Source organism: Leuciscus leuciscus (genome assembly GCF_965113295.1).
Source record: "Leuciscus leuciscus genome assembly, chromosome: 1".
Taxonomy (NCBI): Eukaryota; Metazoa; Chordata; class Actinopteri; order Cypriniformes; family Leuciscidae; genus Leuciscus; species Leuciscus leuciscus.
The window spans coordinates 19342664-19364753 of NC_138725.1; the positions used below are offsets into that span (position 1 = coordinate 19342664).

The following is a 22090-nucleotide window of genomic DNA, read 5'->3' on the forward strand; positions in this document are numbered from 1 at the left end:
TTTCTCTCTTTCTCTCTCTCGCGGCCTCCCTCCGCATCAGCGGTCGCGCCTCGGCCGCTCACGTGCCGCGTGCCTCACATGTCCTCTCTGCTCGTGCCTCTCGTGCCTCTCGTGCCTCTCTCTCCCATCTCTCCTGCCGCCTGCGCGCGCGCCCCCCACCTCCGTCTCTCTCGAGCGTCAGCTTCTTTTATCTGCCACTCGGTCCAATCGCCTGTCGACATTTTTCCCCGTGCAGCTGCCAGCGATTACGCTCATTCGCGGCGTTTTTCCGGCTTCCGTGTATCCCCGGAACTGTGTTCCTTTCTTGAAAGAAATGATATCTGCGAGGATTTCCAGTCAGGATTTAGACCGTACCATAGTACCGAAACAGCTCTCGTTAGAGTCACAAATGATTTGCTCTTATCATCCGATCGTGGTTGTATCTCGCTATTAGTGTTACTCGATCTTAGTGCTGCATTTGACACCATCGACCACAACGTTCTTTTAAATGGATTAGAACATTATGTTGGCATTACGGGAAATGCACTAGCATGGTTTAAATCATACTTATCTGACCGTTATCAATTTGTAGCAGTAAATGATGAGATGTCTCATCGATCACAAGTTCAGTATGGCGTACCACAAGGCTCAGTACTAGGACTGCTGCTGTTCACTCTGTACATGCTACCCTTAGGAGATATCATTAGGAAACATGGCATTAGCTTTCACTGTTATGCCGATGATACTCAGCTCTATATTTCTTCAAAACCTAACGAAACTTATCAATTCACAAAATTAACGGAATGCATAGCGGATATAAAAAATTGGATGACTTGTAATTTCCTACTTCTAAATTCTGAAAAAACAGAGTTTCTAATTATTGGACAAAAAACTTCCTCACGTAATAATCTAGAATACTGTCTAACACTCGATGGCTGCTCTGTTAAGTCTTCGTCGTTGGTTAGGAACCTGGGTGTGCTCTTTGATACCAATCTTTCATTTGAAAGTCACGTGTCTAGTATCTGTAAAACTGCATTTTTCCATCTTAAAAATATATCTAAATTACGTCATATGCTCTCATTGACAAATGCGGAACAATTGGTTCATGCGTTCATGACCTCAAGGCTAGATTATTGTAATGCTCTACTGGGTGGTTGCCCTGCACGCTTAATAAACAAACTACAGCTAGTTCAATACGCAGCAGCTCGAGTTCTTACCAGAACCAGGAAGTATGACCATATTAGCCCAGTTCTGTCAAAACTGCATTGGCTCCCTATTAAACATCGCATCAATTTTAAAATATTGCTGATTACTTACAAAGCACTGAATGGTTTAGCTCCGCAGTACTTGAGCGAGCTCTTAACGCATTATAGTCCTTCACGTCTATTACGATCTCAAAATTCCGGCCAGTTGATAATACCTAGAATATCAAAATCGACTGCTGGCGGTAGATCCTTTTCCTATTTAGCACCAAAACTCTGGAACAGTCTTCCTACCATTGTCCGGGAAGCAGACACACTCTGTCAGTTCAAAGCCAGATTAAAGACACATCTCTTTGACCTAGCATTCACATAATACATTATAGACTTCTATAATTTAATGTTAGGCTGCATATAGTAGGTCAGCCGGAACCGGGAACACTTCCCAAAAATCCTGATGTACTCGTTACATCATGAGAAGAATGGCATCTACGCTAATTTTAGTGTCTGTGTTTATCCCGAGGTTTTCCTGCAGCCTGCCGGATCCAGGCCGTATCCAGATCTGACGAAGGACCTTCATCTGGACCGATGACAACGCAGTGCTGAAGTGCCAACTAGTCTCTCCCTATGGAGGATCCCTCTACCACTATACAGATAAGGCGTTGTCGGGAAAATTCGTCTCGCGGTCCTACCCCAAAGCAACAAATAAAATATAATTCCTTATCAAAATTTATAAGGAAAGACAAGTACTTTGTTTAGGCTTGGCTTGTAGGGAATTCCAAACCTGCATATATTCAAACGCACATAACTATAGAACCCATTCTAAATGCGCATGTGACCGCCATCAGCGTTTCTCACAGGTTCGCGTTTAAAGTCTGTGTAGAGGGAATGGTGTCGTCTTAGCGGCCCCTAATTTAATAACAAATGATCGTTGCGACGGAAGCAAATCAATCAAAACTAACTTTAGATGGAAAATAACTTAACTCTGCTATAAAGCCAAAACAATCTCTGTTACCTTAAATTATACGCTTATCTCTGTAAAGCTGCTTTGAAACAATCTACATTGTTAAAGGAGAACTCCGGTCAATTTTAACATTGAGCTCATTTTTTTGTACATTTGGAGTGCTGTCAATACAGAGAACAACGACAAAAATCGGTGTTGCCTACACCGAGTTATTCTATTTTTAAAATTTGCCCCCTATTGACTTCAATGGGGCAAGTAGTAAGCCTGCTTTTTAGCCTCTTAACATCCTTTAAGTGTCATTACAAGTGCACAGAAAATGTGAGTGATTCCTTCCGAGTGAACACGGGTGGATCTGACTGCAGTAGATGTTAGAGATATTAATAAAAATGAAGTTAATTCAGCCAGCGCTCATACCTTTGTTTACATCCTGTTTTCGGTGGAAGGCCATAGTAATCGATTGTCGAGTTCACGCGCATAGGTTTAGTACCTATGATCACGCGCGTGAACTCGACAATCGATTACTATGGCCTTCCACCGAAAACAGGATGTAAACAAAGGTATGAGCGCTGGCTGAATTAACTTCATTTTTATTAATATCTCTAACATCTACTGCAGTCAGATCCACCCGTGTTCACTCGGAAGGAATCACTCACATTTTCTGTGCACTTGTAATGACACTTAAAGGATGTTAAGAGGCTAAAAAGCAGGCTTACTACTTGCCCCATTGAAGTCAATAGGGTGCAAATTTTAAAAATAGAATAACTCGGTGTAGGCAACACCGATTTTTGTCGTTGTTCTCTGTATTGACAGCACTCCAAATGTACAAAAAAATTAGCTCAATGTTAAAATTGACCGGAGTTCTCCTTTAAAAGCGCTATATAAATGAAGATGACTTGACTTGACTTGACTTGATAAATAATCAATTTATAAAAAAGTCATCAAATTATCATAATATTTTATAACAGTTGTCTACTTTCTACTATTACTTTAGGGCTCACTTTCATGTCCTTTCAATGTATATTTCTTTCAATGAATTATTTTGATGTACTGAAAATTTTATTTAATACATTTTTCTTTCATGTCAGACCTGATGGAAGAGAGTGAGGAGAGTGAAGAACTGAGTGAAGTGAAGGAGGAGAGTGAAGAACTGAGTGAAGTGAAGGAGGAGAGTGAAGAACTGAGTGAAGTGAAGGAGGAGAGTGAAGAACTGAGTGAAGTGGAGGAGGAGAGTGAAGAACTGAGTGAAGTGGAGGAGGAGAGTGAAGAACTGAGTGAAGTGGAGGAGGAGAGTGAAGATCTGAGTGAAGTGAAGGAGGAGAGAGAAGAACTGAGTGAAGTGAAGGAGGAACATCATGTCAAACCTGGAGAAAAAACTTTGAGTCGCTCAAAGACTAAAAAGACATTTTTAAAGAAAAGAAGAGCCAAGAAATCTTTCACCTGCACTCAGTGTGGAAAGAGTTTCTCAGACACATATAATCTTGATGCTCACATGAGAGATCACACTGGAGAGAAGCTGTTCTCATGCCATCAATGTGGAAAGAGTTTCATTCGATCTTCACACCTTAATGTTCACATGAGGATCCACACTGGAGAGAAGCCGTTCTCATGTGATCAATGCGGCAAAACATTTATCTGTGCATTAGAGCTGAAGAGACACCTGAGAGTTCATACGAAGGAGAAGCCGCATTCATGTTCTGTGTGTGGAAAGAGTTTTTCACGGCTGGATAGTTTACATGAACATCAGAAAATCCACACTGGTGTGAGAGAGTACATGTGCTTTGAGTGTGAGAAGACTTTTATTACAGCGAACAGTTTAAAAGTGCACCAGAGAATTCACACTGGAGAAAAACCTTACAAGTGTTCACACTGTGACAAGAGATTCAGTCAGTCATCACATCTGACAACACATGAAATCTTGATCCACACTGGAGAGAAGCCGCACTCGTGTGATCAGTGTGGACAGAGTTTTGCTTTTAAAAATGGCCTGAAGCGACACAAGAGGATCCACACTGGAGAGAAGCCGTTTAAGTGTGATAAATGTGGGAAAGATTTCAGTCAATCTTCATCCCTTAAAGAACACATGAGGATCCACACCGGAGAGAAGCCGTTCTCGTGTGATCAATGTGGAAAAACATTTATCTCTGCATCAGAGCTGAAGAAACATCTGAGAGTTCATACGAAGGAGAAGCCACATTCATGTTCTGTGTGTGGAAAGAGTTTTTCACTGCTGGTAAGATTACATAGACATGAGAAAACTCATACTGGTGTGAGGGAGTACAGCGGACAAGTTAAAACGGCATGAGAGTATTCACACTGGAGAAAAACCTTACAAGTGTTCACACTGTGACAAGAGATTCATTGATTCATCATCTCTGAAAAGACATGAGAGGATCCACAGCAGAGAGAAGCCGCACAAGTGTGATCAGTGTGGAAAGAGTTTCTCTTTTAAAACTCACCTGAAGCGTCACATGAAGATCCATGCAGTGGAGAAACCACATCAACACAGTCTGAAATCAAAGTAAGTAATTTATTTTCATGTGCTGAGCAACAAAGTCTCTTCTGTGTAAGTTAGACACACATCAGATCACTCTATAGCCAAATCTCTCCTCTCCACCTATAGATGGTGTGTGGTGAGCACAGGACATTTTGTTGATTGATTGATATCTATTAACTTGCGCTCTCTGACAGTAGGTGGCGCTCATGTAAAAGCAGAAATAAAGCACTATACAGGGCTCTAGACTGCGAGTAAATGTAAATTCATTATAATCCATTATAAAGCTTTGAAGAGTCAGGACATTTTTTTTTATATAACTGATAGTATTTGTCTAAAAGAAGAATGTCATACACACCTAGGATGACTTGAGGGTGAGTAAATAATGGGCACTGATTTGGAAGCCAGTAGAAACATTGTGCCTTGAACAAACAAGTTCATGAAGTTTTAAGTTATAAGGCTTTTAAGTCCACAAATCACCAATATTCCCTGTGGATTTAATGTAGTAATGCTAACTGTAACCATGGTATTTTGGCAGAAATAGTCAAATGTTTTTTACATTATTCATTTCAGGGTTCGTACATCCTTTTGAGAGTAAAATTCAAGCACTAATCGAGGACTTTCAAGTCCTTCACACTTTTTCCAGCTCTTCAATTTTTTTTATATTATCCAGTTTAAATGTTATTTTTAATATGATGACCAAAACCATGATTTGTTCATGCTTCAAAGATTATCCCTATTTGTAAAACTAAACGTTTCAAAGTGTAGGAAAACTTATACTTGGCAAACCAACATATTTATTTAAGAATTTGAAATTAGCACTATAAACAGTAGATGGCGGCAGAGGACCGCTTATTGACTTATAAGCCATTTCCACTCCATAATATTTTTTTCTAGCGCTGCCACTTATGACTATTTTTGTATCGATTAATCTATTGACTAAATTGGTAAAACATTGTATATAAACAAAAAAAAGATGGTAAATATTATTAATAATAATAACAGCAATAATAAGTCTGAGAAAGTCAGCATGTTCTGGATGTCAATATATCCACATGTTCTGGGCTTCTGTTCAGGACAGCTGGATGAAAATATTAAACAGAGGACTTCAGTAGTGAAACTCCACATGAAATCCAAATTTCTATGAAATCCTTTTTTAAAGCAAAAGTAAAGTAGGGCTGCAGCTATCGATTATTTTAGTAATTGAGTATTTTACCAATTATTCCACCGATAAATCGAGTAATCGAACATAAATGTGGGAATAAATATAGATCCAAGTGAAACAACAGCCTTTAAAATACAAATATATAATAAGCAATAATTAGTTCAAATAAAGAATCAAAGTAAGTAATCATTTGGGTTTTATTGAACAACACTGTTACATGATCAAGGTCACTATTTTTTTTTACATGTGATTAGCCTTAGTACTTGAAATATTGATTATTCCTCTCTCATCATGTCTGTAAGTAATGAAACTTGTTTGTTTTTAGCAGAACTGCCAGAAAGCATCTGGAAGGAGAGGAAGGAGAGAACGCCAGTGATCCAGAACCTGCAAAATGAAACATCATGATACTGAAGAACAAAGAGGTTGGTGTTTATTCTTGATTCCTCATTCATTCTTCATGATGAAGAACATTCTGATGCTCACCAGATTTACATTGTTTCATTACCAAACTATTGATTTAAAACACAAATCATCTTCATGACATTAAAATAGATCATAATCGTGCACAGCCGTTGTCCACCAGATTTGATGAGATTAAAATGACTGTTGAACTCATCAGTGATCTTTACTTTGAGCTTCACTTATCATTTCACATGTGTCTCTCATTTGAAATCTCACTTGATTTAATGTTTCTTTTAGACCTGATGGACGTGAACGAGAAAGGAAAAACAGAAGCCAAAAAATCTCTTATTTATTCTTATTTATTAGATACTAGTGCTTATTCATTAGTTACTAGTACTTACAGTATTATTAGATACTTGTACTTATTCATTAGATACGAGTACCTATTAAATAGATACTAGTGCTTATTCATTAGATACTAGTACTTATTCCAATAGTGACTTGTAACTATTCTTTTGTTACTAGTAACAAATAAAAAATAAAAATTCCCATTGACTTCTATGGGGATCTGTCATTCAGATATCAACTATTCAGTTCTGACTAGTATGTATTCCAATTGTGACTAGTACTTATTTATTAGATACTAGTAGTTATTTATTAGATACTAGTACTTATTTTTTAGATACTAGTACCTATTACTAGATACTAGTATTTATTCAATAAAAACTAGTACTAAGTCATTAGATACTAGTACCTATTAAATAGATACTAGTAACTATTAAATAGATACTAGTACTTATTCATTAGCTACTAGTACTTATTCAATAGATACTAGTACTTATTCATTAGATACTAGTACTTATTCATTAGATACTAGTACCTATTAATTAGATACTAGTACTTATAAATTAGCTACTAGTACTTATTCAATAGATACTAGTATTTATTCCAAATGTTACTAGTACGATTTTTTATTTTACTAGTAAGATTTTTAATTGAACTATCCAGTGGCCGTTCTGACTAGTCATAACATAAGACGAGTAAAAAAGCAGTTGTGACTAGTAAAATAAAAAATCTTACTAGTAACATTCGGAATAAATACTAGTATCTAATAAATAGGTACTAGTATCTATTGAATAAGTACTAGTAGCTAATTTATAAGTACTAGTATCTAATTAGTATGTACTAGTATCTAATGAATAAGTACTAGTATCTAATGAATAAGTACTAGTATCTAATGAATAAGTACTAGTATCTATAGAATAAGCACTAGTAGCTAATGAATAAGTACTAGTACTTAATGGAATAGATACTAGTATCTAAAAAATAAGTACTAGTAGCATGAAAATAGATACTAGTCGGTTGAAATGATTAAATGTTAAAACGGCTTGCCATAGTGAGTTTCAGTGCTGAAGTCTGATAGAATCTGATATTAATTTTTAACTCGTTCTTCATTGTTTTTCATCAGAACATCTAGTTTCTCTTCCACTTCTGCTCTTCCATGCAAATGCAAGATATGCTTTCATGTATCTGTGGCAGTATAGGTGTTTGACTTCAGGCTACTATTGGTTGCTTCAGGTTTATTTATTAAGCCTATCACAGCTAAAGGCGGAGCATATATATACCTGCCCTGTATTGAGTCCCGTCACAAAGCTTCCTTGCTTTTCCGGTTCCGCATGCTGAGCTGCATGCGGGAAATTTGTCTGGTTGGTCCCCTGTATGGCACGTAGGAGATTGAGTGCTGTTTCCCACGGCTGACGTTCTGGTGTAGATTTTCCACAGCGTGCACATTGATTTCACCTGTCGGACTGCTGTGACTGGGATTCATTGCACCCCAAAAGGGCAGTGCATTCTGCCGAGTGGCGGGGAGGATTCGGTTGCTGGGGTAACTTGTCGTTCGCTCGTTAATCACGGAGCGCTGCTGTTTTGCTGTTGTTTCAACTGGATTTAAACCAACGGAGTTATGTTAACTTCATTCAACTCTGGCTATAGCCGAATCGAAACTGCTAGTGCTTAAAACCGTATGCAGGTTGGCAAGGAGAGGAATATCGCCTTCCTGTAGTTTTAGTGTGTGTGTGGGCGCGTGTGTAAGTGTGTGTGTGCGTGCGAGCGTGTGTGTGTAAGCGTGTGTGTGTGGGGCTACGTGTGAGTGTGTATGTTTACAAGGAGAGTGTTGTGTGTTTGCTAATTGTATTGTTTTCTTTCAAATGTTTACTGTTTAATTAACTTGTTATTTTGTATCCGTTTATTGTGAACTGTATTTGATCAATCTATGTGATTTCTTTCTTTGATTTCATTTTGGGTTGAGTGTTTAAAAGCAAAGGGGTGGGGCTTGATTTGCTGATTACTTTTGTGCTGTGTATGAGCACCAGGGTGTGAAGGTGATATTAATTGTGTGTTTGGTTTTCTTTTGCATTTATTGTGCTATTTACTGAGTGTTTTGGTGCTCACTGAGTCCCCCCCTGCTGGTCACACTCGGTCCTATCATCTGAAAAAGTTGAGATTGTCTCTCTGTGTATTTATTGTGTATTGATGTTGTGAAGTCTCAGTGTTGAAGTATTATTTTGAACATTTTCCTTGTATCGTCTTTGTCTTGAATTAATTATTATTACTGTGACTAGAAAAATAAAACAATTATTTATTCATCCACGTCTTTGGTCTTATAAGAGGGAATTAAATCTGTGCAGCCTATTTATTAGGTTGGTATTCCTGGGTTAAGAACTCCCAGGTGGCGTAGTCATTACACTAGAAGATCTTTAAGAAAAATACTCTCAATGCCACATATCAATGAAACTGGACACTTTTCTGATGCTTTGGCTCTCATAAGTCAGTAAAGAGAGAGATCTGTCTCATTCGCTTTCACTTTTACTTAATGGTTGTGTTTGCTTCATGTATTGATTGATTAAACTCTTTACTCATTTGATCAACATTTCATTGTTATTGCCCATTTTTATTTTCTGCTGATTCTGCTTGAATCAGGAATAATTCTAGTTCTGAAAGTCATGAAGTATCCTGATATGTTTGCTTTTTGAGCTTTCCATGTTTTATTTTTCTCAATAGAGCTTTTAAATGCCTAACTAAATTATACATTTCTAGTCAATTTGATGTTTCAATCACACCATGAGGCTTCATGAATCAGAACAATTACAATGTACTTTAAACAACACAGTTTTTACAAAATACACTAAAATTATCTCCGTCTCAACATAGCTTTACAAAACCAGAAGAAAGAGAGCAGCGTGAACAAAGAGAAGTTGCGTGTAATCCTTATTGGTGTTTTGACGAGTTATATATGAGAAATATAATATTTCTTTGATGAGAAAATACCATTTACTGCAGATGACGTCATCATTAGCAATGTTGTATCCATGTCAGTGGTTCCCTTTCGTCCTTGGAACTCCGACGTGTCGTCGGGGGAGTTCCCAGACGAATTGGGATCACGCTAGGGAGACCAATTGCCTACGAGTGAATTAAAACGAGCCAATGAAAATTGGCATGCAGGATTTAGTGGAGAATTTAATTTCTGTTCCGCCGCTGGTCATCCAGTCAGCAGTACCCAAAGTTTGAGCAGTCCATTTCCTCTGAGTCACTCACGGACCCCAGTGCTCAGATGACAGTGAGGGCTTCGGCCTTGTCACTCTCGCTGGGTGAGGAGGTGGAAACCAGGACTCGATGCCCCCGGGCCTTGCTCCTCGTTTCCCCTCACGGTCGAGTCTGGCAGACCAGTAAGACCAGTCTCCTCCATCCGAGAGGGTCAGAATGGCAGTGTGCGCCGTCCCCGAACAGCGCCACACCCGTTCCCCTCTCCCCAGCTCGCGGATAGCAGTGATGCAGCCTCGGCTGCGTCGCTCCTGTCTGCAGCTGGACACGGAGGCGCAGAGACCAGGTCACGAGGAGTCAGGGCCTCGTTCCTCGTCTCTCCCCCTCCCCTCGCCACCGGGCAGCCCGCAGCAGAATGCCCACGGGCCTTCTCTGCCGTCTGCCCACAGGTGGAAGCAGGTTGGTGTCAAGTTAAAACACCCAGACCCCGCTCTCGGTCGCTACACGAGACGATATCTGGAAGCCTGGCTAGAGTGCTTGTATAGAAGAATTGTGCTTGTATAGAAGAGACCAACAAGTTAGAGCCCATTTATGGAATATTCGCTTCTTATTTATTAAATCCATGCAATTGGTTGATGACAAATTGCTTAAAATCAAGATACAATTAAACAAAATTCACTTTAAATAAAGGTTTCCTACAAAATCATGTCTCCCGATATAGCCTATTGCAAATCCAATCTTGTGTATCAGGCGTCTTATTAGGCGACGTGCCTGGTTCAGACCAAGTGTGCCGCACAAGCCCTGAAAAGTGAAGCCAAAACGTCTCGATCGCCCCCCGGTGACTGGTCCTAGTATAGGTCATAAGCCTCGCCTCCCATGTTATTCAATGGGAAGTGAGACCAACTAACCAATTAAATTACACTTCAAATATCTTTTTTCCAAAGGTGGTGTCTTTCATTTGCTGTCGTTTCTATCACGCTTATGTACGTTCAAGTGTCTGTTTAAAAATAAGTTGGTTTTTAGTTAGTTATGTGATGCAGTGGTGTAACGTCATGATTGACAGCTGTGATTGACAGGTTCTCTGATCGAAGTAGTCACTGAAGCACCAATGGCCATTTTTTCCGGGATCTTCGGAGGACTGAGGAGATTATATTTACTTTATTTTAACAAGTCTCTTGTCGTACTGCAATCAATTTTTTAAAAAGAACTCTGGAGGCTTCAGTTCTCATCAATGGAAGAGAGCGAAGGGGCGTCGTCCATCTTTTTTTACAGTCTATGGTTCAGACGTTATGATTTTTTATACATTTCTCACGTACGCCCTCGCCACGTCGCCGTAAGGTATACGTTACTACTGTGACGTCGCCGTGACATCGTCGCCGGTCTGACGTCTCTATCAATCCCATTCAAAAATAGACACGGACTGACGGCGACAGAAGAGTAGACTACTCCTTCGCCTTCTTCAGTGTAGTCTTAGAAAAGTCACGTTTTACTCGCCATACTCCTCCTGCGTGTGTCTTCTGTAATGTCTCTGTTGGAACCAGGATCGTTCAGAAAAAAATTTAACTGAGGAATAACATCACGATACGTGCCGTCACATTGTGATCTGGTTAGTAGTGTAAAGGAATTTCCGTCTGGATTATTGTCAATGGACAGGCGCCAGTTTTGAGAAGAATATTATTAAGAATGATTGTCAATATTTAAAACTTTAAAAATGTAGACTTACATGATACCCTACCATGCATGTCATCTTTCATTTTATTGTGTAACATTATCTAAGCGTGGCGATCATCAGCACTGCCAGTCAGGAGATTATACGAGCAGCTTTGTTGGTTTGTGAGTTTTAATGTTAAAGACACTATCAACATAACAGTTTTATTGCCTAAATGTTGACAATATTAGTCCAAAGTACTCTTTTATTAGCCTACTATAATTCAGTTTTCAAATACTGAATATAAATAGACATTTTGTTTGCCACATTTATTCATATTTGGTAATGTTTGCAATAAACAAATTTGATACTTCCACAAAAAAAGCTTAAATTGCATGTTAGTTATATTGCAACACTCTGTGATAATGTGTAATAACAGGTATTTACGAGTATCTGTTGACAGAAATGCAATATATACATAACTATGTTTACAGTGGTGTATAAAGACTTTACTTAATGAAAGTTATGTTTTTATTACCTTAGAAGTATACATAGTATAATTGTAATAATTGTATACAAAAAATTATTAAAGGTGCAATGCACAACATTTCATGTTAAAAATACCCGTTTTTCTAACCCATACATGCTTAAACAATTGCCTGATGGGCTGAATGAGCCCTTCTCTGATCACTGCGATTGCCTCTATAATCCTGTACAGTAAAATAAATAAGAGGGATTCGGGACAGAATTTGAGACTGGGCGTGACGTCATGCGCGTTCACGCTCACCTGGCTATGTCTGGCAGGTTTGTGTATTCGCCGCCATTCTCCGTATCAGCGAAGACAACTCGAGTGACAAAACTTTAGTCAACTTTCGACAAAAGTAGAAGATTGATTCAAAGAGACTGTGTGGTCCATGAGCGTGCACACCTCTGGTTGCAGTTTTAAGGCAATGAGACACGAAATAACCCAGCACATGAGTAAGACTTAACCCAGCAAGAGGGTTCATTTCACCCACTGGTTGGGTCAAATGAATGACCCAGAAATATGGGTTAAATGATAAACATAAAAAAAAAAAATGCAACATTCGGTTTTTCGGTGCGCTTACTCAACCCTCTCATGAACGCGCAGGTGACAGTTGGTCGGAAGCGATAGTCTACAGTTTAAAAGTGTAAAATATTTGGTATCTTTATTACAAACGCTTATCGTTTCACTTCAGAAGACATTGATTCATCCATTGGGGTCGTATGGATTACTGTAGTTATTGTTGTATGTGTTGTTGTCAACTTTTAGGAACACATGAGCTTGCATTATATGCATTCACAGAGATTATTTATTTTTCTAAAAACTTATGTTTGTGTTAATCTGAAGAAGGAAATTCGTATACATCTTGTGTAACCCCTATCACCGGTCCTTCACACCCTGCTTCGTGCGGGTCTCGAACCCGGGTCTCCGGCATGAGAGTCAGGCGGTCTAACAAGGAGGCTAAAGACTGCAGCCTCTAGCATCTGTCGCTAGAGCATCTATTGAGATCAGAGGAGTGAGGTTTACTCGCACAGCAACTACACTCGGTTGACATGAGGGTAAAAGATGAGTAAATGGTGAGGACATTTCTGTTCTGTATTTTCTTTTAACACATAATACAGAATAGCAAGAGACATGTCATGGGATTCATTCTTAAGATTCATGATTCATCAGTGGAAAGAAAGAAAAAGACAAAGAGGAACAAGAGGAGGAGGAAACCAAGCAAGATAAACAAATTGCTGTAAATCCGTTTTGAAATAAGTTGTTTTTCAAATAAAGATTTCCGAGTGATATCAGATTGTGTGTGTGTGTACATGTGTTTTTATAGTACTTACCCTGTAACTACATGAAACAAGAGGGTAAGAAGCACCACTTTAATTTACAGCCTGCAATGCCATACTTTACCTGTAACTACATGGAACAAGTGTATATTTTCCCAGCATCAAAAAAAAAATAGTTTTACTTGCCTTGAAACTTAATCAGTGCACCTTTGCAATAATAACAAATTAGCCTACTTTATAAATGCACTGATATGTACCCCGTCATTTTAAAAAAGCCTTTATGTATTTTTATACACTATTATTACAAAAAGGTGCCATGTATGTACTCGTTAAATTGCTCCCAAAAGTAAGATTCTAAAATACTTAGTCTAAATAATTTGCCTAAATAGTTTGCTATTTTCCTGGTTGTTACCCCTTGATTCCCAAAACTTTACATATTATTCCCCTATACTTACACGTACGCACTTTATAGGTACTCTGTAATTACCGAAAGTTACACTGTACTTTTGTTTTAATTTTTGCAGTAATGAAACTGAGTCTTTAAAGTAATTTATTTATTTATTAATTATTACCTAAAGTTGCATATCTCTGCTAATTTTAGAACAAACCAAAATTTGACTTCAAATATGTTTAACACCATAGACATTGTAAAGAAGGACTTGCTATTTATGTTCGGGGTAACGGGGATCAGCCAATCAGCGCTTTCGTTTTGGGGTCACCGAGACGAGAGGACACTTTTTGTGTTGACTGATTGTGGATAAAAAAAAAAGTCATTGCTTTTATGGTGGAAGTGGTTAATTGTTCAGCCCAAGTAACAAGTAGAAGTGATAGAATTAAAATAATTAAAAAGCAGCCAAAAAGTATCTAGATAATCATGATTTAGTTGCTAATGGTCAGAAATTAAAACACTTTATCGAGGAACAAGATGTCAAACCAAACATTGATGGTTCATAAAAATAAGAACCGGTTCTCGAGTGGAACCGGTATCAATTCTCATCCCTATTAATATTTATAGCTAATATTGAGGTTTTAAACCTCTTTGTGTGAGGGGCAAAACAATTTGGTACATGGCAGATTGCTAACGTTAGCTATCCAGCTTTGCTAACATCACTTACTCACTTAAAAAAGATGGGTTAAAAACGACCCAACAGCTAACCCAATAGTGGGTTGATATAGCACCGACCTATTGTTGGGTTATTTTAACCCAATAAATTAGGTAATTAGTTTTACCCAATAAATTGGGTTACAAAAAAATAATCTGTTGGGTTATTTGGTCAAAATGCTGCCATGTAAATAAATCACAACTTAAGTATATTAACAATTCTTTATTTACATTCAATTAGACATTGCATTCAAAAGTTATTGTTGCAATTGTTTTAATGTATTTCCTAAAGGTAAGAAATTGTTTCAATAAAAATTTAAAAAGTAATGCAATTATAAACACCTCCAGGCACAGAATATTAATGCTAAAATTACAATTATGTTTTAAGTTCTAAGAAACATGGAATACAAAAACAAAAATAAACAAACAAAACAAACCAAAGCTTGTCCAGCTTATCCAATTATAAACTGCCTAAGTAGGCGACAGTGAGTTGATGGAACTCCTTCATGGCACAGAATATTGTGTGTTGTAGAAACTGCCAAACAGCTGCTGAAGGCTTTGGATACTCAATGTCTAAAACATAAAATAATTTAAAGCATGTATCCACAGCTTGTAAAAGGCTGTCTTGCTCTAGTGCCGCTCCTCCCACAATAACGAAAGCTTGTGAGCAGTTGAATTTATCCCCAAGCTGCAGGACATGAGGGAATTGCCTCCGTTGCTCCTCCTCCTCCAAATATTAAATGATGTTTGTTCCAACCTTTAAAAATAATTTTTAAATGGTAAATATGCACACATGGATCAAATATTACCCAAAACGTGTTGTCATAAATGATGCACCTACAGGCTGTATCAACAAATGACAAATAACAAATAACAATTATTATTTGAGGTGTTTTAAAATTGTCTGGTTTTGCAATAACACCACAAATTTGCAAAAATATAACTTAAATGCCACTAAAAGAAAAGATGTAGAGTTTTGATTGTCAAATTATATTAATTTTAATGAACCAAATGCTGAAAAAAAATAATTTTAAATTAAAAAAAATATTTAAAAATGTGTATATAAAACCAACACCAATTAGCAGAAATGAAGTTGTGTATGCATGTGTGTGCACTGCATTTGTGTTTGTGTGGGTGTTAGGTCTCACCCCTTTATGTGCATTTGAGGCTGTTCTATACAAATGCATGTTTGTGTGCATGTATGAGCAAGCATGTTTGTCCCAAAATGCATTTGTGACTCAAGGCTTTATTTCTGTGTGAAAATGTTCTGGTTTATTTTGGATTTATTGATGTAAAAAAAAAAAAAAACTCTTGGGAATTGTGTTCCAAATAAGAACGAAATTCATACAGGTTAGTAGGGACATGGTGAGAAAATTATGACCGATTTAAAACATTTTGGTGGACTACTCCTTTAAGGAGAGGTGTCATTTGAATAATTTATTATCCTTCATTAGGCCTAAGTTCTAATTTTCATGAAGTCAAAAAAGGTTTCACTATATTAGTGATGCTGCTATATGCTTGTTACATTATCTCTCACCTGCAAATCTGTCGATTAATGTTTCAAGGTTCCACTTCTGAGGTGTTTCCCTTACATGAATCCATAGCTTCCTGTGTAAAAAAAAGTTTAGTTAATATAAAGTGAATTAACAAAAATAAAGCCTATTGTCAGTGACAATAGAAAAGATCTGAAAAGTGTTATGTTACTTAACTGGCTATTAACTTACTATCTTATTGAGTCATAGTTATATTTTATAACTTTTAATCTTTATAGAGTTGTATAGATAAAATGTTTAATTAGGGTGTCCATATTTCAGGCTTTTAATCGGGAACACGGGAAATGTCTCGGTAAATAGTTTGTGAAATTACATTTGGGCTCTTTTTTAACGCAGTTCAGGAGCCATGTGCCACTGTTGACAAGCCGTGGTGCAGTTTGACCAATGTTTTGCGTTACGTACTACATGACCGACCGAACAATGGCGCGAGAAGGCGCGATCTAAAGCAATGCAAAAACGCACACAATGAATGGTGTCCCGGCCGGGCGCATTTTTTTAGGTCCAAAAAGAGGACATGTCCGGGAAAAAGAGAACGTATGGTCACCCTAGTTTAACACTTTGTAGTATTTTAAATGCACACTGTAGTTGGGATAAAACAAGTAAACATTTGCGCTACAATATAGGCCTTTATATAACTCAGCATACCTTCTTCCTGTAACGTTAAGTGACTGCAACACTGGATGGATGGACCAGGCTTCTGCTGGGTCTTGAAGCCGAGCGCGTCGGTTAATATATGAAAATATGAATAACTTTCCCAAAAAGAATGGGAAAGAACATAGAAAGTTAGGAAGAGTATCACAACCAAGTATTAAGAAATTGGCTGGCTATATGCTATATTGGTGTCGTTAGTCGCAGATAGCGGACAAAAAGCAGTCAAATGGGAGATATAAACATGGAAATAATTGGCTGAACATTTTAAAAAAAGCGGCAATAATACTATGTAAGAGCTTAAAGTCACTTTATAACGAAAAAACAAACAAACATGTATACAATATACTGTATAGTGTAATATTAACTCACCCGTGTATCTTCTGTTAGCTGCGGGGATCAACCGTTGAAATTTGAATTTTAACCTAACGGGCTGCGTTGTTATAGAAACAACCCAATAAATGAGCCGAATAACCCAACAGAACGACCCAATATTTTTAACCCAGCTATTGGGTACACATAACATTAGCTTACCTTTCTTTGTGCTTCCTTTCCAAGTGACGATAAAAGTTTGACGTAACTTAGTCCCCACCGTCTCTGAAAGTGAAGCACTGCAAGAATTTACAAGAAGCTGTATGCTTTCTTCTGGAATCGATGTTGTTTTACAAATATATTCTTTATGATTTTTGTAGGCGAATTTTATTACTGAAGATTTTGCAGACATCATCTCCCGCTCCCTGACAACCACAGCTCACTTTCTTGGGAGTGCGAGTGAAAGGGGGCGGGGATGGGTGCAGGGCTGGACTGGGACAAAAAAACGGCCCGTGCATTTTGGCCCAGACCGGCCCACTATATGATCATAAACACCACCCATCTTTGCACGCCCTTAATTATATGCATACCAACTCCTATTCATTAAAACCACTAATGCCATGTCATGAGTGAGTATAGGAACGAGTGAGAGTTAACAGATGAAATAAGTAAAAATTTGACATTTATTAATACAGTCGAACTATAATCCACAGTGATGAATCCTAAAACAAGCTATAAGCTGCGTTGGCATAGCAATACAAGTGTTTCTTACAGGATTTTTGGTAAAACTGTGGTGGTTGGACCTCGGTCCTTCTAGGGGGGTTCGGGGGCATGCCCGTGCAATTTGTGCATTTTAATGTTAAATTCATCAATCTGGTGCACTTTGAGAGTTCAAAATTAAAAGCTCACCCATATTCAGAGTGCAAATTAAACAAAGAAAAATTCAAACCTCTTTTAGTTACAGTGTCTATTTACATTACACCTACTACATAATAGTTATAATATTAATCCAATGACAGTAATAGCCATATTTTGTAAAACAAATGCACTAAAAAATAAAATAAACTTTCATAATTAGTTTTGTACCAGTTTCTATACTTGAAAGAGATAAGCACATGATCTTTTATTTTGACACAAACTGCATCAAGCTTTTATTTTGGCGGAAAACATGGTTTACAAACGCATCTCATTAAATTTCTAGTGAATTGCGGTAATCGTCAACTATGCATATGTGGAAATAATCTGTAACTGGGTTATGGGTTCCTACACTCATGACATAGCCGAAGTGTTTTGAAAGTAGGCTAGTTCTGCTTACCGCGGACTCTACACTCTCTCATCTCTCTCCTGATCCTCCGTCCTCACTATCATCATCTGCCGCTGGAGCTGACGAAGGTCAGAAAACATATATTTTGACACATAAAGTGTCTGCTTTAACCCTCTGGGGTCTGAGGTGTTTTTGGGGTCCTTGAGATGTTCTGACATGCCCTGACATTTGTGCTTTTTTCAGTTGCTTATAAACATAGTAATGGCAAAAAAAAATTACACACTATTTAGCACAAACAGGGCTACCATAATATGTGAGCAACAAGAATGTACATGTCTGCATTTTTGAGAGAATAATGTTTATGCGTGGTTATTGAAAAAACAAAAAACTAAAGTTTCTGAAATAAGACCGGGGATAGGTCTCTCACTGTCGTTTGTGCTTACGGGCCGAACGGCAGTGCAGAGTACCCGGCCTTCTTGGAGTCTCTGGGAGGGGTGCTGGAAAGTGCTCCGACTGGGGACTCCATCGTTCTACTGGGGGACTTCAACGCCCACGTGGGCAGCGACAGTGACACCTGGAGGGGCGTGATCTGAACCCGAGTGGTGTTCTGTTATTGGACTTCTGTGCTAGTTACAGCTTGTCCATAACAAACACCATGTTCAAGCATAAGGGTGTCCATCAGTGCACATGGCACCAGGACACCCTAGGCCGGAGGTCGATGATCGACTTTGTAGTCGTTTCATCCGACCTCCGGCCATATGTCTTGGACACTCGGGTGAAGAGAGGGGCGGAGCTGTCAACTGATCACCACCTGGTGGTGAGTTGGATCCGATGGCGGGGGAGGAAGCTGGACAGACTCGGCAGACCCAAACGTACTGTGAGGGTCTGTTGGGAACGCTTGGCCGAATCCCCTGTCAGAGAGATCTTCAACTCCCACCTCCGGCAGAGCTTCGACCAGATCCCGAGGGAGTCTGGAGATATTGAGTCCGAGTGGACCAAGTTCTCCACCTCCATTGTCAACGCGGCCACTCGGAGCTGTGGCCGTAAGGTCTCCGGTGCCTGTCGAGGCGGCAATCCCCGAACCCGGTGGTGGACACCGGAAGTAAGGGATGCCGTCAAGCTGAAGAAGGAGTCCTATCAGGCCTGGCTGGCTTGAGGCAGCTGATGGGTACCGACGGGCCAAGCGGACTGCAGCCCGGGTGGTTGTGGAGGCAAAAACTCGGGCCTGGGAGGAGTTCGGTGAGGCCATGGAGAAGGACTATCGGTCGGCCTCGAAGAGATTCTGGCAAACCGTCCGGCGCCTCAGGAGGGGGAAGCAGTGCCCTACCAATGCTGTTTACAGTGGAGGTGGGCAGCTGTTGACCTCGACTGGGGATATCACCGGACGGTGGAAGGAATACTTCGAGGATCTCCTCAATCCCGCCGTCACGTCTTCCATTGAGGAAGCAGAGGCTGAGGGCTCGGAGGCGGACTCGTCCATCACCCAAGCTGAAGTCACCGAGGTAGTCAAGAAACTCCTTGGTGGCAAGGCACCGGGGGTGGATGAGATCCGCCCTGAGTACCTCAAGTCTCTGGATGTCGTGGGGATGTCTTGGCTGACACGCCTCTGCAACATCGCGTGGCGGTCGGGGACAGTACCTTTGAACTGGCAGACCGGGGTGGTGGTCCCTCTTTTCAAGAAGGGGGATCGGAGGGTGTCCTCCAACTATAGGGGGATCACACTTCTCAGCCTCCCTGGGAAAGTCTACGCCAGGGTACTGGAGAGGAGAAACCGGCCGATAGTAGAACCTCGGATTCAGGAGGAACAGTGTGGTTTTCGTCCCGGTCGTGGAACACTGGATCAGCTCTATACCCTCTACAGGGTGCTGGAGGGTTCATGGGAGTTTGCCCAACCAATCCACATGTGCTTTGTGGATTTGGAGAAGGCATTCGACTGTGTCCCTCGCGGTGGCCTGTGGAGGGTGCCCCGGGAGTATGGGGTCCGGGGCCCTTTGCTAAGGGCTATCCGGTCCCTGTACGACCGGAGCAGGAGCTTGGTTCGTATTGCCAGCAGTAAGTCAGACTTGTTCCCGGTGCGTGTTGGACTCTGGCAGGGCTGCCCTTTGTCACCGGTTCTGTTCATAATTTTTATGGACAGAATTTCTAGGCGCAGCCAGGGGCCGGAGGGTGTCAGGTTTGGGGACCACACGATTTCATCTCTGCTCTTTGCGGATGATGTGGTCGTGTTGGCCTCATCAAACCAGGACCTCCAGCATGCACTGGGACGGTTTGCAGCCGAGTGTGAAGCGGCCGGGATGAGAATCAGCACCTCCAAATCCGAGGCCATGGTCCTCAGTCGGAAAAGGGTGGCTTGCCCGCTTCAGGTTGGTGGAGAGTTCCTGCCTCAAGTGGAGGAGTTCAAGTATCTTGGGGTCTTGTTCACGAGTGAGGGAAGGATGGAACGGGAGATTGACAGACGGATCGGTGCAGCTTCTGCAGTAATGCGGTCGCTGTACCGGTCTGTCGTGGTGAAGAAGGAGCTGAGCCGCAAGGCGAAGCTCTCGATTTACCGGTCAATCTACATTCCTACTCTCACCTATGGTCATGAGCTTTGGGTCATGACCGAAAGGACAAGATCCCGGATACAAGCGGCCGAAATGAGCTTTCTCCGCAGGGTGGCTGGGCGCTCCCTTAGAGATAGGGTGAGAAGCTCGGTCACTCGGGAGGAGCTCAGAGTAGAGCCGCTGCTCCTCCACATCGAGAGGGGTCAGTTGAGGTGGCTCGGGCATCTTTTCCGGATGCCTCCTGGACGCCTTCCTGGGAAGGCGTTCCGGGCATGTCCCACCGGGAGGAGACCCCGGGGAAGACCTAGGACACGCTGGAGAGACTATGTCTCCCGGCTGGCCTGGGAACGCCTCTGTGTCCCCCCGGAAGAGCTGGAGGAAGTGTCGAGGGAGAGGGAAGTCTGAGCATCCCTGCTTAGACTGCTGCCCCCGTGACCCGGCCCCGAAAAAGCGGTAGAAGGTTTAGTTACCTATGATCATGCGCCCGAACTCGACAATCGACTACTGTGGACTTCAACCGAAAACAGGATGTAAATACAGGTATGAGCGCTGGCTGAATAAACATAATTTTTATACATATCTTTCACATCTACTGGTGTCAGATTCACCCCTGTTCACTCTGAAGGAATCACTCACATGGCTGAGCACTTGTAATGACACATCATCCATTGAAGTCAACAGGGTGCAAATTTTAAAAAGAGGATAACACAGTGTAGGCAACACCGATTTTTGTCCAAATTTACAAAAAAAAATAGCTCAATGTTAAAATTGACCGGAGTTCTCTTTTAAATCAATACTAAATATGAATAGTGTTTTACTCTGGGAACAATAGTGCTTTGTGGTGATCTTTATCTGATCTTTTTCAGTTTCTGCTCATATAAAATGTTATTATTTTAATTTCTACTTTGAGAAAACCACTTTTATGATCCCAGACTAAGGTTACAATTTAAATTTCTGGATTGTTTTGAAAGAGTAATATAAACTGATGTGTTTATTTCAAAGTGAATTTATTTTTTTCAGATTACATGATTTGTCAGTGTATTTTACAGTTCTTTAAAGTAGGTAATGCAGAATTGGTGTTCATATTTTACTCTCTTAGTGTTCATGTTGTAATTCTGTGTCGGTGTTGCGAGAGGCAACAGTCTTGAAAGTATCGAACTAACACTTTGAGGGTTGTTCCCATATTTACACTTTTAAAGTGTTGAAATTAAGTATATTGGTGTTGATTTCCGGATTTCAAATTTACTGTGTAGTGATTTAATGTAGTTATTATAAGATCAAACTATATATTTAGATTAATTTGGACATTATGCTGCTGTAATCTGTAGTGGTTGAGGAATATGAGTGTCATTGTTTTGTGTTATTGATGTTTTATCCATGTCATAGTGTGAGAAATAACAGTATTGTCTTTCAATGGAGCAGTTTTACAGGCTTTTATCATGTATCCTGACTCAAATAATGTGTTTCTAACAGCAAA

At 40.0% G+C, this 22090-nt stretch overlaps 2 protein-coding genes across 2 annotated transcripts in view; one reads left to right on the forward strand and one right to left on the reverse strand.

Moving 5' to 3' along the window:
• The window catches only part of LOC309509052 (uncharacterized protein), a gene marked incomplete at its 3' end in the record, with an annotated part of 274663 nt that overhangs the window by 158455 nt on the left and 94118 nt on the right, over window positions 1-22090 (forward strand). Inside the window, exon 3 of the mRNA XM_082183567.1 lies at window positions 3228-3388. Within this exon, the coding sequence (XP_082039693.1) occupies window positions 3228-3388 (161 nt within the window). The remainder of the gene's footprint in view (window positions 1-3227; window positions 3389-22090) is intronic.
• The window catches only part of LOC309500942 (uncharacterized protein), a 240287-nt gene that overhangs the window by 61626 nt on the left and 156571 nt on the right, over window positions 1-22090 (reverse strand). The window lies entirely within an intron of this gene.